Genomic DNA, 16550 nt, shown 5'->3' with positions numbered 1-16550 from the left:
CCCTTGTAAAGGAGGGGGCGGTGAGACAATCCGGAAGTGGATGGAAAGAGAGGTGCCACTTGGCGGCCATGGCAGCTGTAGTATCGGCGACACCGGGTCAAGGCCCGGCCGAGTGGAGTACCATGGGCAGCACCGGGTATAGGGCAGAGACGGCCTTGTGTCAACTTTGCTGCTGAACCCCTAGGACCCATCGTTAGAGACGTGCAGGACTCCTTTCCTCATCCCAGGCTCGGAGGAGAGTTTGCTGGGACTGGTGGGCTGGTTTCCTGCCCTGGGGGGCGGATCACCTGCAGGGCCGCCTCTTGGAGACTGGGGCGTCTAGGGAACGAACAGGTTCGCTTGGGTTACTTACCCGCTGCCGCCTAAGACGTTGTGCCACCCTCATTCCGACAATCGAAGAAATTGATCATTCGCACATTTTCACCATTGACTTTTCGCATCTCTCTTAACCCACGAGAATCTGTGACTGGCATCTGAGAACCCAGAGCCTGGGACCTTAGATTGCTGTAAGCTTTCTCTGGTGCTAATATTAGCAAAAAGGATCTGTTTCCAGGTACTTTCAAGAGGAAGGTGCCTCGTGAACACATCTGCTGGTGGGAAGGCCTAAAGAACTGGAAAGCCCACTCTCTTTGCACCACCTACACGTGTTTAAAGAACCTAAGCACCTTTTAAAGCCACTGGAAATTTGTTGTCAAGTGGTGGTGGGTGAATAAAGGAGGGCAGAATGGATGATTTCATCTCCATTAGCCTGCTGTCTCTGGCTATGTTGGTGGGGTGTTACGTGGCTGGCATCATTCCCTTGGCTGTTAATTTCTCAGAGGTAAGAAACTATCAATTTTCTGTCAGCTGTCAGGATGGCTGTGAGGTAGTAGTTGTAGTTGCAAAGGGAAGCTGCTTCCCTTGATTAATCTCAAAGCTAAAGGTCCCATTAAGCAAGACTATATTTTTAAAAACAAACCTCATATTCAGCAGTGGAATTCTTAACCTGGGGTAGATAGATATTCCACTGAAGATCCTGGACTATCCTGAATCCCCTGGAATTGCTTAAAAATTTTGAGGTTCTGTGCATTTTCCTGGAGAGAGGCACCATAACATTTCTTTTGATTCTCAGAGGTTTCATGGAATCAAGGTTCCATATTGTTACCAAGAAAATAAATGGAGTGGCTCATGCCTGTACTCTCAGCACTTTGGGAGGCTGAGGTGGAAGGCTCACTTGGGCCCAGGAGTTCTAGACCAGCCTGGGCAACATGGAGAGACCCTGTCCCTCCAAAAATTTAAAGTTATCCACGTGGTGGTGTGCTTCTGTTGTTCTAACTACTAGGGAGGCTGAGGTAGTAGGATCGCTTGAGCCCAGGTGGCTGAAGCTGCAATGAGCTGTGTTTGGGCCACTGCACTCCATCCTGGATTCCTGGATGGCAGAGTGAGATCCTGTCTCCAAAAAAAATAAAAAATAAATGGAGAATGTTATTTGTCCATATGAATTGAAGTCAGTATGATAACTTCTTGTTGAGAAAGTCAAACATAACTTTCTGAGGAAAGCTGTTTTGTTTTGTTTTTTGGATGCTTGTACTAGAATGAATGAAAGAAAAATTAGATTGTTCTTAACTCACAGTTCCTTTCAAATGTGAGCATTGGAATTGATATTCTGAAGTTGTTTCAAATCTATTTGCTTAGCAATGAATTTTTGGTTAATATGTTTTAACATTTTGGTTAATTTGATTGGCATTCCTTGAACAAACGTTAAGCGAGGGTCCCAAGGAAGATGGGTAGATGAACACTGTTCAGTGAACATTCCAATAGGTCCTTTAGGTAGGCATAAAGAATTCACGAAGTGCACAGTGTTCAAAGATTTAGGGGGAATAACTACTACATTTAGAGGGAACAAGATTTCATGAGTTTGTCCTAGAGTTCAGCAGTAAAATAGGCCCTACTTTCAATGCTGTTCCTGAAAGTACTTTCAAAGGAAAGAGGAGAGTAGAATGGCCTGAAGTAGAAAGGAAAGGTATAAGTGAAATATTAAGTTTACCTTGAAGAAACCTGAGGAAGAGGAGACATTGCAGGTGAAAATAGCCTGTGGGTGGGAAAGAAGGTGGGACAAGGAGTTGTCAATTTGAGGAAAAGTAAGCCCATAGCCAGATGGAATGGAGGCTTGAATTGTTGCTGCTCTTTTTCTGTTTCCTTTTTTGTCTCTACCCCTCAGCATCTAATGACAACATTTTTTAAAAGTATATACATTACCTAACTTCACTTAAAAAACTCAAGCTGGGTGCGGTGGGGCACACCTGTAGTCCTAGCTACTCAGGAGGATAAGGTGGGAGGATTGTGTGAGCCCAGGAGTTGGCCTGGGCAATACTGAGACTCTGTCTCTCAAAAAAAAAAAAAAAAAAAAAAGAAAGAAAGAAAGATCAGTGAGGTACAGACTGGATGGGTTCATGAAGTTTATTAGAATCAGGGGAGAGATATTTTTTCAATCCAGCTTTTCTGACTCAGACCAATTCTTGGTATACATGGTAGACTGTGTACCAAATCCACCCCACAGGCTGACTGTTAAATTAGCAGACAGTTTATTATTGTTCTTTACCAGTATTTCCTCAAGGCAACAGTTGGGATGGGCTGAGTAGCAGCTGATAGTCACAGTCCTCCTTGCCCTTGAAGCCTATGTCATTCATTCAGGTTACCTGCCTACCCAGCAGTTCGTGAACCTGCTTTGTTTCCTTTGACAGAACCGTATTTTCTTATAACTGTATTAGAATTGAATTGACATTAGTAAGGCTGACGTGTGAGATTTGGGTTGGTTTGTGTATTTTTTAACTTACTGAAGTAACATTATGAATAATTGTAATTCTGATAAGCAACCAGTAAAACTTTTTATTTCTATAAAATGCTTATAGCTTTACCAATTTCAGTATTTTTTCAAACTTCCATGAATGATTATTGCAATATGCAGATATATACTATTTGCTTTTTCACTGGAAGGAAATGTTTACAGGAGTTGTGTTATTATCTGGGACATTAATAAGGACAATTAGTATGTTTTTTCATTTCTGGCTTTCTTAAATTGTCGGTCAAGTGGTCTTTTCCAGCTATAGGTCTTAAAATGCTATAAAGCAGCATTCATAATATCTGTTTATTATTAGAGCAGACACAGTGCATTTTGAGCTGTTAAAATAAAAATGAAAGTTATATATAACTTAAAGACATTTTAGAATTCAACTAGGATTTCTGTCCCCTGGTAACTAAACATTTTTTCTAGGCAAATTATGCCATATTATGGACCAATGTTATACTGAAACTAGTGAGATGGTAAATTTGTCAAAATAAATTTCATTCATGGGGGACTGGAAAGCACAATTTCTTTCCTTACAAAATAATTCCCCAAACTCCTACACAGGATAAACAACTTGCCTCTTTAAGGAAGTCTGACTTTTTTTTAGAGATAAGTGTTAATATTTTACAGTTCACTTTTATTTACATCAGGGGTGTCCAATCTTTTGGCTTCCCTGGGCCACATTGGAAGAAGAGTTATCTCGAGCCACATATGAAATACACTAACACTAAGATAGCTGATGAGCTAAAAAATAATAATAATAATAATTGCAAAAAAACCTCATAATGTTTTAAGAAAGTTTGTGAATTTTTGTTAGGCTTCATTCAAAGCTCTCCTGGGTTGCATGCAGCCCAGGAGCCACAGGTTGGACAAGCTTGATTTACATGAAAAGAAATGCCTTTTATTCATGTTTTTAATTTTGCTGCTGCTGCTTTCTCATTCAATACTTTTTCTTCAGAATTTCTCAGAGCACGAATAAAAGTCAGATGATCAATTATGGAAAGATTAGTATTCAAAAACGAGTTAAAATCAAGTAGTCTGAAATTGCGGTAGTGTGAAGTCTAACTGCCAGATATGACCACCAAGAGGTTTATGTGACATTGATTTCTCTCAGTTTTTCCTCACCCCAAAACTACCTTTCTTGATACTTTTGTGACCTCTTCCTTGCCCTTTGACCTGGCAACTGTACCTTCATGCCTTAAAAATTTATAAAACAGAGGAAAAAAAGTCTGACTCTCAAATGCAATTATAAGTAACTTTGATAATCAGGATGCTGATTTTTTCGGCATATGGGAAAGAGAAACACTTTTAACTTTTAAAGGAAGCCAAAGCATGCTTTACACAAATGAAGTCCTGTTTGGTAAGGGAGTGAGACATACTAGTTTATGGTTAGCACTGTCTTATCTTTTTTAGATTCAATTGCTAATGAGGAGTTTTCTTTGGCTCTAAATAACAATATTACATAAGTAGGTTGAGAGTCCATATTACCTAGTATAAACTCAGTGTGCTCCAATTGATAAATGGAGCTATGATAGAAAAACCAGATGGCCAAAGTGGGATTTCAGATTGATTGTCGAAGGGTTGTTACTCACCTGAATATGTCTCCTCTTTGTCACAGAGCTGGTAACAGAAAGCAAGCTGTTTTTGCCTCAGAGCTCTACAGCAGTATTCCTCAGCCTGTCTAGTAAAGGATCAGGTTTTTTGTTTGTTTGTTGTGTTTTTTTTTTTTTTGAGATGGAGTTTTGCTCTTGTTGCCCGGGCTGGAGTGCACTGGCACGATCTCAGCTCAGGGCAACTTCTGCCTCCTGGATTCAAGCGATTCTCTTGCCTCAACCTCCCGAGTAGCTTGGATTATAGGCATGTGCCACCACACCTGGCTAATTTTGTATTTTTAGTAGAGACAGTGTTTCACCGTGTTGGTCAGGCTGGTCTCGATCTCCCAGCCTCAGGTGATCCACCTGCCTTGGCCTCCCAAAGTGCTGGGATTACAGGCGTGACCCACCGCATCCAGCCTAGTTTTTGTTTTTAATTTTTATTTCAATCCATACCAATACACTTATAAAAATGAAATAGTAGGAAAATGAAGTGGAAAAAAATTATAGAAAATACAAGCGCAAATGTATTGTTATTAGATTCAAACAGATAAAAAATTACTACTATAATTGTAATCATGTTGTTATAAAAATTTCTGAAGACTCTTAGTTTCCCTACTTTTCTTATTGCAGACCAGCTTGGGTTATAATGCCACATTTTTCATGTATTAAAACAGCAAAGCTGGGTGCAGTAGCACACACCAGTAGTCCCAGCTACTCCAATTGCCAATGAGGAAGGATCACTTGAGCCCAGGAGTTCAGGATTGCGGTGAGCTATAAGTGTACCTGTGGATAGCCACTGGCAACATAGCGAGACCAGCTCCCTAAAATAACCAGTGGCATAAATTCCATAAATTGGCAGGTGAAAGACGTGCTATTCTTAGGATTTTTTTTTTTTTTTTTGAGACAGAGTCTCACTCTGTCGCCAGGCTGGAGTGCAGTGGTGTGATCTCGGCTCACTGCAACCTCCATCTCCTGGGTTCAAGCGATTGTCCTACCTCAGCCTCCTGAGTAGCTGGGACTACAGGTGTGTGCCACCATGCCCAGCAAATTTTTGTATTTCTGATAGAGACAGGGTTTCACCATGTTGGCCAGGATGGTCTTGAACTCCTGACCTCTCAAGTGATCGCCCGCCTTGGCCTCCCAAAGTGCTGGCATTACAAACATGAGCCACCACGCCTGGCATCTTAGGATGATTTTAAAGTTTAATATGATTAATAATGCACTGATTTCAAAAGGGACTGTTTAAGACAGTATTATTCAAAATCAGTGTCACTACTTGAACAAGCTATTAAAATTTAAGTCTATTCTGTTAAATGACCTTCTGGGATTGTTGTGAGGTTAAAATAATATAAACATAGGCTTAACACTGTCTAGAGCATACTAAAAACTTTGAAAAATGTTGAGGCAGATTCTCAGTACTGATAAGAAAAAACTTTTAAAGATTTTCATTTTTATAACTTTGTTCTAATTTATAATTTTAAACCTTTTATTTAGAAACATACATAATAATGGGGAAGCTCCTTCCCTTAACCCCTTCCCAGTCACTGAAACATCTCGGCAATTTGTTTGGAATTCAAAGGTCTTGTTTTGGGATTTGCATTACTATTCACCATTAACATTCTATTTGGAGAGGCCAGGGCTTTTCCTCTACCGTCCCTGCTTTATAGTATTTTTCTTAGTATTTAACTTTCTTTTCTTGATTATACTTACTCTCATTTTAAGCTTTGTTTTGTTTTTTATGTTTTAAAGTTTTGTGTCTGTATTAGTCCATTCTCACATTGCTAATAGAGACATACCTGAGACTGGGTAATTTACAAAGGAAAGAGGTTTAATTAACTCACAGTTCAGCACATCCAGGGACACCTAAGGAAGCCTACAATCTTGGCAGAAGCGGAGGCGAACACATCCTTCTTCGTGGGGCGGCAGGATGGAGAAGTGCTGAACAAAAAGGGGAAAACCCCTTATAAAACCATAAGATCTTGTGAGAGCTCACTATCACGAGAACAGCATGAGGTTAACCACCCCCCATGATTAAATTACCTCCCTTGTGTCCCTCCCATGACTCATGGAGATTATGGGAATTACAACTCAAGATGAGATTTGGGTGGGGACACAACCAAACCATATCAGTGTCTGATTATAATAAATGACTCATTCATAATAAGTATCTTTAGGGGTTTGAGTTCCCTTCAAATCAAAGGTTTATTGTGTCTGAAGAACATATTTGTTCAGTATGCTTCTGTCTTTGCAATAGGTTCTCTCTGAAGTAGGTTTAACAAAGTTACATTTTTAAGAACTTTTTTTTTTTTTTTTTTTTTTTTGAGACGGAGTTTCACTCATGTTACCCAGGCTGGAGTGCAATGGCACGATCTCGGCTCACCGCAACCTCCGCCTCCTGGGTTCAGGCAATTCTCCTGCCTCAGCCTCCTGAGTAGCTGGGATTACAGGCACACGCCACCATGCCCAGCTAATTTTTTGTATTTTTAGTAGAGACGGGGTTTCACCGTGTTGACCAGGATGGTCTCGATCTCTTGACCTCGTGATCCACCCACCTCGGCCTCCCAAAGTGCTGGGATTACAGGCTTGAGCCACCGCGCCCGGCCTTTTAAGAACTTTTATATTGTCTGGTACATTGCTCTTATTCTCTTACGGTGATACAAGAGATTTTATACCTGTTTGAAATTTCATTTGAAAATTCTAAGATTTCAGCCAGGCATGGTGGCTCATGCCTGTAACTCTAGTGCTTTAGAAGGCTGAAGCTGGAAGATTGCAGGAGTTTGAGACCAATCTGGGCAACAGAGTGAGATCCTGTCTCAAATGAATGAATGTAAATTACAAGATTTTAAACTTTGCAATCTCAGTAAATTTATCCATATCTGCAAAGAAATAATCAGCTTGTCTTTTCTCAGATTGAACTACAGATTATTGTCTCATAAGGATCTTTGATAAAACTAAGTTTGGATGAAATAAAATCTGGATATAATCTGATTCAATATTATTTTCCTGAAAAACTTTGTTTTCTCCAGGATACTATGTTGATAAATGTAATTAAGACTTATCTGCATAATAATATAATAATAATGTTTTTTGAGCTCTATGGACCAGGCACTGATGTGCACTGTCTTCTTAATCCTCAGGACAAGACTATGAGATAATGTTAAACCTCACTTTACAAATGAGCAAACTCGGCCTGGAAGTCACAGACTGTGGTAGAACTGGGATTTGGAACTAAGTCATTTAGATTCCCATTGCCAAATCACTTGACTACTAAATGTTGCCTTTTCTAATAAACAGTGTAAAGAAGGAATGAAAATAGGATCTATCTAAATTGGTGCCTTTAGTTCCCCAAATTAGGAACATGTTTCATACCTTCGACAGTATATCTCATGCTTTCTGCCTAGTCAGTGTAGCAGAACTTGGAACTCCAGAGGTAAACAATCTCCAAATACCATTGAAACCTATAAGAAATATGTTAATATAAATACAAAGAAATTTTAAAAAAAATGTTAATATGTCATAGATGCCCTTTAAGCTAACATCTGCCATTTTGGAATTTGAAGTAGTTCCCATTGTGAACTATCCAAGATTAATTTCACACTTGACATCTTCACAGCTTTGTCGTCCTAAATTGTGCTGCTTGAGAAGTGACATCCTTTTCAAGAGAAGATGACCTGAAATGGATTCAGAATGTTTCTGTATATGACAATCTTAACCTCTTGTCTAATTAAAGAATTTAGCGATGAGACTTTTGTTGAATGATAAAATCCCCTTCAGCTCACTCTGGAATTCCAGGTAGCAGTAGTACTGGCTGGGCACAGTGGCTCATGCCTGTAATCTCAGCTACTCGGGAGGCTGAGGCAGGAGAGTTGTTTGAACCCTGGAGGCGGAGATCACAGTGAGCTGAGATTGCACTGTGGCGTTCCAGCTTGGGCAACAGAGCAAGACTCCATCTCAAAAAAAAAAAAATAAAAAGTAATATAATTGAGTACTGGTATTTCTGAAAACCTATAAAGAAATTATGGAAATGTTAATCCTCCTTGAATACTAATATTCATTTTTAACTTTATTGAAATAAAATGGAAATAAGTATTAGTTGGACTGGAAATTCTTATATGGAAATTCATTTTTAAATGAAAAGGTCTTGAGGGTAACTAATAGATAATTACATCAAACTATCTGTTGCAAATCCTGTATTTATCTGAGGTTAATTTTCTTTCTTTCTTTTTTTTTTTTTTTTTTTTGTTTCTGAGATGAAGTTTTGCTCTTATTGCCCAGGCTGGAGTGCAGTGGCACGATCCTGGCTCACTGCAACCTCCTTCTCTCAGGTTCAAGCAATTCTGCCTCAGCCTCCCAAGTAGCTGGCACCTGCTACCACGCCCAGCTAATTTTTGTATTTTTAGAGAGATGGAGTTTCACCATGTTGGCCAGTCTGGTCTGGAACTCCTGACCTCAGGTGATACACCCGCCTCAGCCTCCCAAAGTACTGGGATTACAGATATGAGTCATCGTGCCCAGCCTGAGGTTAATTTTCTATTAACCAAAACATTGTACCCTAGCTCCTACACCTTGCTGTATGCTCCTTTCATTAATTCATTATGCATTTGACAAAGACAAATTGGGGAAAGAAGACAGATGCTAAAAGCCAAAAACTGAACAAGTATGTCTTGCAGAGAAACAATTTAGCATAGTGCTTAAGATTATATATTCTGGAGCTAGACTTGTAGTTTATGGCTCTGCCATTTACTGGCTTTGTGAACCTGGGCAAATTGAACTTTATGTGTCCCTGTTTCCTTGTATTTAGGTGGAGATAATAGAAGTACCTACCTCATAGGATTGTTATGAGGGTGAAATGAGCTAATATATGTAAAGTGACTGTAATAGGGCATGCCTGGCATAATAAATACTTAATAAATGTTACTTACCATAATGATGATGAAGGAGAAGAATTTTGGTGGCACCTCCCTGTGTAGAACTTGGCCATCCGGAATCCACATTAATCTAAAGGACCAGAAAAGTCTCTTATTAGCCAAATATCCTGGAGAGCAAGCATTTTGTTTGCTGTTTACTGTTCTTGGTTCTCCTTTGGCTCGTGTGTATCTTTTTAATGTAATTCTGGTAAGCGAGTGAGCCACTTATCAATTTATCGCCTCTCAGCTTTAAATTCACTCTTCATTGACTACTCTGCAAAAAATGCTTCTGGGCCCCTCAAGTATTTTTCCTCTACCAACTGGCACAATGTTATGCTTTGTCTGCAAGGCGTACTGGAGAGAAATTATAAGTGGAAGTGGTTTCCCTTCTTGGTTCTGGCACGCTTGTCCAGCACTGTTTCCTATAGCACAGGCAGCCACCCCGGTGTCCAATTCCTGTAGGTCACCCAGCTTCTTCACAGCTTCCTCCAGCACATGTGGCTGTGGCTTTTCCAGCCTTGGCCCAGGGTTCTCTCACAGCCAGCTCCTGCACCACCAGTGGCTTCTCAGCCCCAGGCTCCTGCACACACAGCTGCTCACACATCCAGCAGTCAGTACTTCCCCCGGCACTCCTCTTGGGCAGCTTTATAGACTTGCCAGTGAGTCACTTTTCCATGAACAGCTTTCCCCAAAACAAAGAGTACAGATTTTCACCAAGTTCTACCAGCATGGTGCCATAGAAAGTTCTCTGCCATTCACTGAGCCCCACCTATTCCCTTTTCAACAGGATTTGGATCTCAGCCTTTGTGGGGCCCCTTCTCTGAGCACTCTTTTTTTTTTTTCCTGAGATGGAGTTTCGCTCTTGTTACTGAGGCTGGAGTGCAATGGCGCAATCTCGGCTCACTGCAACCTGCTCCTGGGTTCAGGCAATTCTCCTGCCTCAGCCTCCTGAGTAGCTGGGATTACAGGCATGCGCTACCATGCCCAGCTAATTTTTTGTATTTTTAGTAGAGACGGGGTTTCACCATGTTGACCAGGATGGTCTCGATCTCTTGACCTCGTGATCCACCCGCCTCGGCCTCCCAATCTTTGAGCACTCTTATCTCAGTTCTAGAATAGTTGCTGTACCTTATATCTGCTATTATATTCTTAGGGTTCTCTCTTAGGAGTCAATTCCTCATAATTTCATAATTCTAGTCTCCTTTTATACTTTTATAAGTATTCTTTTTTTTTTTTTTTTTTTTTTTTTTAATGGAGCCTCACTCTGTTGCCTAGGCTGGAGTGCAGTGGGACGATCTTGGCTCACCACAACCTCTGTCTCCTGGGTTCAAGCGATTCTCCTGCTTCAGCCTCCCAAGTAGCTGGGATTGTGGGTGCCTGCTACCGCACCCAGCTAATTTTTGTATTTTTAGTAGAGATGGGGTTTTGCCATGTTGGCTGGGCTGTTCTCAAACTCCTGACCTCAGGTGATCCACCCATCTTGGCCTCCCAAAGGGATGGGATTACAGGTGTGAGCCACCTCACCTGGCCCCCTTTTGTAGGTATTCTTTATGTTAAACTTTGTCTCTTCAAATTGCTTTATGCTTTCTCTTTCATGAATGGACCTGAGTGATACAGGTAGGTAATGGATCATAAAATCAAATGAGGCTGAACAGAGAATTAAGCCTGGAGTGAGATAAAACAGCCCCATTGTCATGATATATGGCAGCTGACCTTCAGTGACAGTGCCTGGGAGTTGTTAGGGAAAAGTGAGAACTGGGGGCGTCTAAAGAGCACTTACCATTTGACGACACCAAATTTTCCTATTCTTCCAAAGCTAGAAATCTGGATTTTTATATCAAGTCTCCTGACCCTTTGGCCACTTACTCAAATATGGCATCACTGTGTGGGCCAAACAACTCATGTCTGTGAGTCAACAAGCCTCTGGACTGCCTGGTTTCTAAGCCTTCTGCAAACTGGAAGGGGTGGGCAGGCAAGTAGAGGAAATAAGTTATAGCATGGCAGTGGGGGTGGGAGAGACTGAAAAACATTTGTAATTATTACACAATGTCAAAGTGCAGTTGTTTAGAACTACTTAGTAGAGGGGAAGACATCTCTATGTTCACATTAAAGACACTATGTTCTCTAATTCGACTATAGTATAATAATTACCACATGTCAACTGATATGTCAGGTTCTATGTTGATTTTAACAGTAACCTTGAAAGGAAAGAATTCTTGTCCTGCTTGTAGATAAGGAAACTGGGCTTCAAGTTCAGTAAGTACAAAGCCCCTGTTTATATAGCCTCTAATTAAATTAACAATTTTTTCAAAGACACTGGAAAATTTAGAAAATGTGGTAATGTGTAAAAGGAAAATAAAAGTATTATCCTGTTCAGTTAGAATCACTAATAACAGTTGTTTCTTTTTGTTCTGTTTGCGTTTTTAACATAGTTAATTATGGTTGATATGTACAATTTACATTCTCCCTTTTATAACCTGATAGTATATCATAAGCATTTTCCTTTATTCTCAAAAATTTGTTGTAGGCATTTTTTGTTGTTGTTGTTAAGGCAGGGTCTCACTTTGTCACCCAGGCTGGAGTGCAGTGGCATGATTTCTGCTCACTGCAAACTTCGCCTCCTGGGTTCAGGTGATCCTTCTACCTCAGCCTCCCAAGTAGCTGGGACTCAGGCACGCGCCACCAGGCCCAGCTAATTTTTGTATTTTTTGTAGAGGGGAGGTCTCACTATGTTGCCCAGGCTGATCTCAAACTCCTGGGCTCAAGTAATCGATTCTCCTGCCTTGGCCTCCCAAAGTGCTGGGATTGCAGGTGGGGGACACTGTGCCTGGCCTTGGGCATTTTTTTAAATGTCCTCATTACATTCAATTATGTACAGAAATTCTTAATATGCATTTAATTTGTTTTTACATTTTTGTCATGATAATAGTGTTGCATGAATATTTTTGTGTCTAAAGCAATGACTATATTTTAGATTGTTTTTTCAGGGGTAGAATGATAGGGCTAAAGGGCATGAATCTTCTTCGGAAGGTTCTCAATCTATATTACCAGTTATTAAAAATGCATTTTTTCCAACCAAGGCTAACAACACTGTATTCTTACAAACATTATCATTGTTCATTTAAAAAACTGTACTAATTTCTTAGAAGAAAAGGTATATATACTATTTTAGTTGCTCAGTTCAGTTGAACTTATGTGTCAATGATACCTTTATTGGAAATATTTTTCCAGGTTCTTTTTCAATGGATTTTTGTTTGTTTTGGCTTTGTAGTTACATCAAACAATCTTATGGGATTTATATTAGGTCTTTTATGTTTAGAAAGGAATTTTATGCAAAAAGAAAAATAAATTAATCTATTTTCCAAGATTGGAGGAAATGACATTAATAAAGTCATTGCTTGTTATTACTGCCTTAGAAGATGTTAAGTAACCTTGATGTCAAATGAATTCAGAAAAAGGAAGCCCATATGCCCCTGCAACATGGCAAAGTTGTAGCTTTGTTCACTGGAACTTTGGTTATTCTTGCAGTGGAGGTGCTTAGAAGCTTTTTTTGCATGCTACTGATGATGTTGAAGACAAGTAATAACAACACCTACTCTGCTAAGTGCACTAATACCCTGCTCCTACACAATAATACTAACAGTAGCAGTAGCCCCTTCTCACACAGGACACGAAGCCCAGGAAGGTTAAAGACTTGTCCAGTTTCACACAGCTGCTACTTAGAGCCAGGAAGCTTTGGGCATCTTTTTTCAGCTGTGAGGACTTGAAGAACCAAATCAGATCTGAGTTTTCTTTATTACCTGTTGCTAACACTTAGCAGCAGATAATGTAGTGGCTAAATTGACATTAGGAAATATCTCTTGAAACAGTTTTGTTTGTAAGAATATGGGGAAAAACTTTGTTACCTGAGCAAGAGTCACCCCATAACCTGTGTTATTTTATCTTTTCAGTGCCTGGAACTTTGAAGGGATCAATCTTAGAATAAGAGATGTACCTTTGATTTTTGGGGGGTTTCTTTTAGGAAGCCATAGTTGGTGCTTTGACTACTAAAATGGGCGTGGCACAAGGAAGCTTGAGATAAAATATTTTCCATATCCAAAGCTTTTAAAGGCTGCCTGCGGTGGCTCATGCCAGTAATCCCAACACAATGGGAGGCTGAGGTGGGTGGATCACTTGAGGTCAGGAGTTCAAGACCAGCCTGGCCAACGGTGAAACCCTTTCTCTACTAAAAATACAAAAGTTAGCCGGGTGTAGTGGCACATGTCTATAAGCCCTGCTACTCAGGAGGCTGAGGCAGGAGAAGTGCTTGAACCCAGGAGGCGGAGGTTGCAGTGAGCCAAGTTTATGCCACTGCACTCCAGCTGGCCCACAGGGTGAGACTCCATCTCAATAAAAAAAAAAAAGCTTTTAAAATTGTTGGCTTGTATTTAGGTGAACCAAACAATTTGTTGACTGTTTCTGTGAACATAGGAATAAAGACCATTTAACTACCTTGGTGTCTACCAAGAAATTAAACTGACTTCAAAGCTTATGCTGATGGTTAATGGCATAGAGTGCAAGCTGTTGTTTTAATTAATATATCTGGCAGATCCTTTGGTTCAGTCAGGCTGCAACTGTGAACTTCTAAAATGAGATAACATAAAACCAATGGCATTGTACACAGTTCATGCCTCTCCTGAGCAAATACTTCATTTCACTGACAGAAATTGTTGCTTTGGGAACTCTCTTTTCATCTTGAATGACACTTGGAATTTGCAGTTCTCCATTTAAATACTGTAAACCTTTTAGTGATTTACCATAAGCAAAAGAGAACCTGTCAGCATTTTGTTAACTTTAATAGAAACACAACTTGAGATTGAATCCCAAGTTGTGTGAAAGAATACAGCCATACAAATAATGTGAATCCACAATTCTAGTTCTTAAAATAAATCAGATTGAGTCTAAAATGATCAGGTAAAGAATTTTTTTCAAATTAAAATAGAAATTACAACCTGTGGCAGTAATGCTTATTGTTTTGGGCTACTGGTTCTTTTCATCAAGAGTGTTGTCTCTGTAATATTGGTTACCATGAAAAGGCTCATAGACATTTATCAGGCTGATAAAAATTTTGTAGGACAATCTTTACATTGCTTTGCTGAAGATTAAAACAAGGACTGAGGCTCAGCACAGTGGCCTGTAATCCCAGCACTTTGGGAAGCTGACGTGGGAGGATCACTTGAGTCTAGGAGTTTGAGACCAGCCTGAGCAACATAGAGAGACCCCATCTCTACAATAATATTTAAAAATTAGCTGGGCATGGCAGTGCACACCAGTGGCTTTAACTACTCAGGAAGCTGGGGTGGGAAGATCGCTTGAGCCCAGCAGTTTGAGGCTGCAGTGAGCCATGATCATGTCACTGCACTCAAGACTGGGTGACAGAGTTGTCTCAAAACAAAACAAAGAAAAAAAGGCTGGGTGCAGTGTCTTGTGCCTGTAATCCCAGCACTTTGGGAGGCTAACGTGGGTGGATCACTTAAGTTCAGGAGTTTGAGACTAGCCTGGCCAAAATGGTGAAACCCTTCTCTACCAAAAATATAAAAAAATTATCCACGTGTGGTGGCATGCACCTGCAATCTCAGCTACTAGGGAGGCTGAGACAGGAGAATTGCTTGAACCTGGGAGGTGGTGGCGGCAGTAAACCGAGTTGTGCCACTGCACTCCAGCCTGGGCCACAGAGCAAGACTTCGTCTCAAATAAATAAATAAATAACAAGAGCTGAGTTTTGAGCTCCTTGGAAGAAATATATGTCATAGAAGATGTTTGCACTAATAAGATGAATGAAAGCATTGCCTCACATTTATTATGATGAAATTCTATTATGGCCATTTTATTTATGTATGTATGTATGTATATATGTATGTATGTATGTATTTAGAGACAGAGTCTTGCTCTGTCACCAGGCTGGAGTGCAGTGACACCATCTCAGCTCACTGCAACCTCCACCTCCCAGGTTCAAGTGATTCTCCTGCCTCAGCCTCCCTCGTAGCTGGGACTACAGGTGCCTGCTACCATGCCCAGTTAAGTTTTGTATTTTTAGTAGATACGGGGTTTCACCATGTTGGCCAGGATGGTCTAGATCTCTTGACCTCATGATCCTCCCACCTTGGCCTCCCAAAGTGTTGGGATTACAGGCATAAGCCACCTTGCCCAGCCTATGGCCCTTTATTAAATGTATTTGCATGTCCCTTGAGTGAAACCATCAATTCTACTGAAAATTATTGCTATGGTTACACTTAAAAGGAATAATTGAGGTCTGTTTCCTGGCACAGATATTGTAAAGAGGTTCCACTGCATTTGTGTATTTGTTTGTATCAGAGCCCAGTGGCCGGCACTAAGTCCCCAGTGCTTTGCATGGTGGTGGGCATTTAATTCATTCTTTCAATAAATATTTAAGAAACTGCTGTGTGCCGGATACTGTCTTATAAACTGTGAATTCGACAGTAAATTAAAGATCTCTGCCCTGACAGAACTCGTAATTTTGTGGTGAAGGGGTTATAGAAACCAACAGTAAACAGTGTTCAGTGGATATTTAATTTTATTTGGTAAATAAATGTACTTAATTTCAAAGTGAACTGAAAACAATACGGTAGTTTCACCTCATGCTGCGTTTCTTCAAAGGAAATTCTACAAAACTAGATGATTCATTCAAATTTACCTTGATGGTCTCTTCCTACAAACTCAAATTCTTTGTTTCTGAATGTTTGATGGTATTATAATTTAATGCTTGCACTTAAGTCATGGTTTTCACAGATCATATATTTATAATTTCAAAGAATTGATACAAGATTACCTCCTTTTAATTTTACTGTGTAAGAACACTGAAACTAAAAACAAAAACTATTGTCACCATCATTTCTTAAAAGAAAGGACATTTTAACCAAACATTAGGTAGGACATAATCTCAGAATAAAAAATAGTTCTTTCCATTGAAGAAATAAAGCTTTATTATATGCTCACTATATTGTCCTTATTTTGTCACGGACTGTTAGAAACATCAATAGAGAAGAATTATAACTAATTATGATTTTGGTTTTTCTCTTGATGTTGCTAGAGGATTTTGGTGATTCATACTATTTTAAAAGGTTGTGTGAATATCATCTTTTTTGAAGATAAATTTTGGAGATAAATTTCCAAAAGTTTGCATGAATATCATCTTTTCTGGAGATAAATTTTATACAATGG

General features: G+C 39.8%; 1 protein-coding gene across 5 annotated transcripts in view; it reads left to right on the top strand.

Moving 5' to 3' along the window:
* Positions 1-16550, top strand: part of SLC39A9 (solute carrier family 39 member 9) — a 53759-nt gene that overhangs the window by 632 nt on the left and 36577 nt on the right. The window contains exon 1 of one of the 5 annotated variants that reach the window (XM_032245802.1): positions 13-820. The exons of 3 other annotated variants lie outside the window; for them this stretch is intronic. In XM_032245802.1, the coding sequence (XP_032101693.1) occupies positions 725-820 (96 nt within the window). In that variant the 5' untranslated portion in view covers positions 13-724. Of the gene's footprint in view, positions 1-12; positions 821-16550 lie in introns of those variants that run through there. One more of the 5 variants, XM_032245801.1, reaches the window with a different exon arrangement.

This window comes from Sapajus apella, unplaced genomic scaffold (assembly GCF_009761245.1).
Source record: "Sapajus apella isolate SASKATOON/1434 unplaced genomic scaffold, GSC_monkey_1.0 scaffold59, whole genome shotgun sequence".
Lineage (NCBI taxonomy): Eukaryota > Metazoa > Chordata > Mammalia > Primates > Cebidae > Sapajus > Sapajus apella.
The sequence above is the reverse complement of the archived record's forward strand: the minus strand, read 5'-3'. Positions and strand labels throughout refer to the sequence as shown.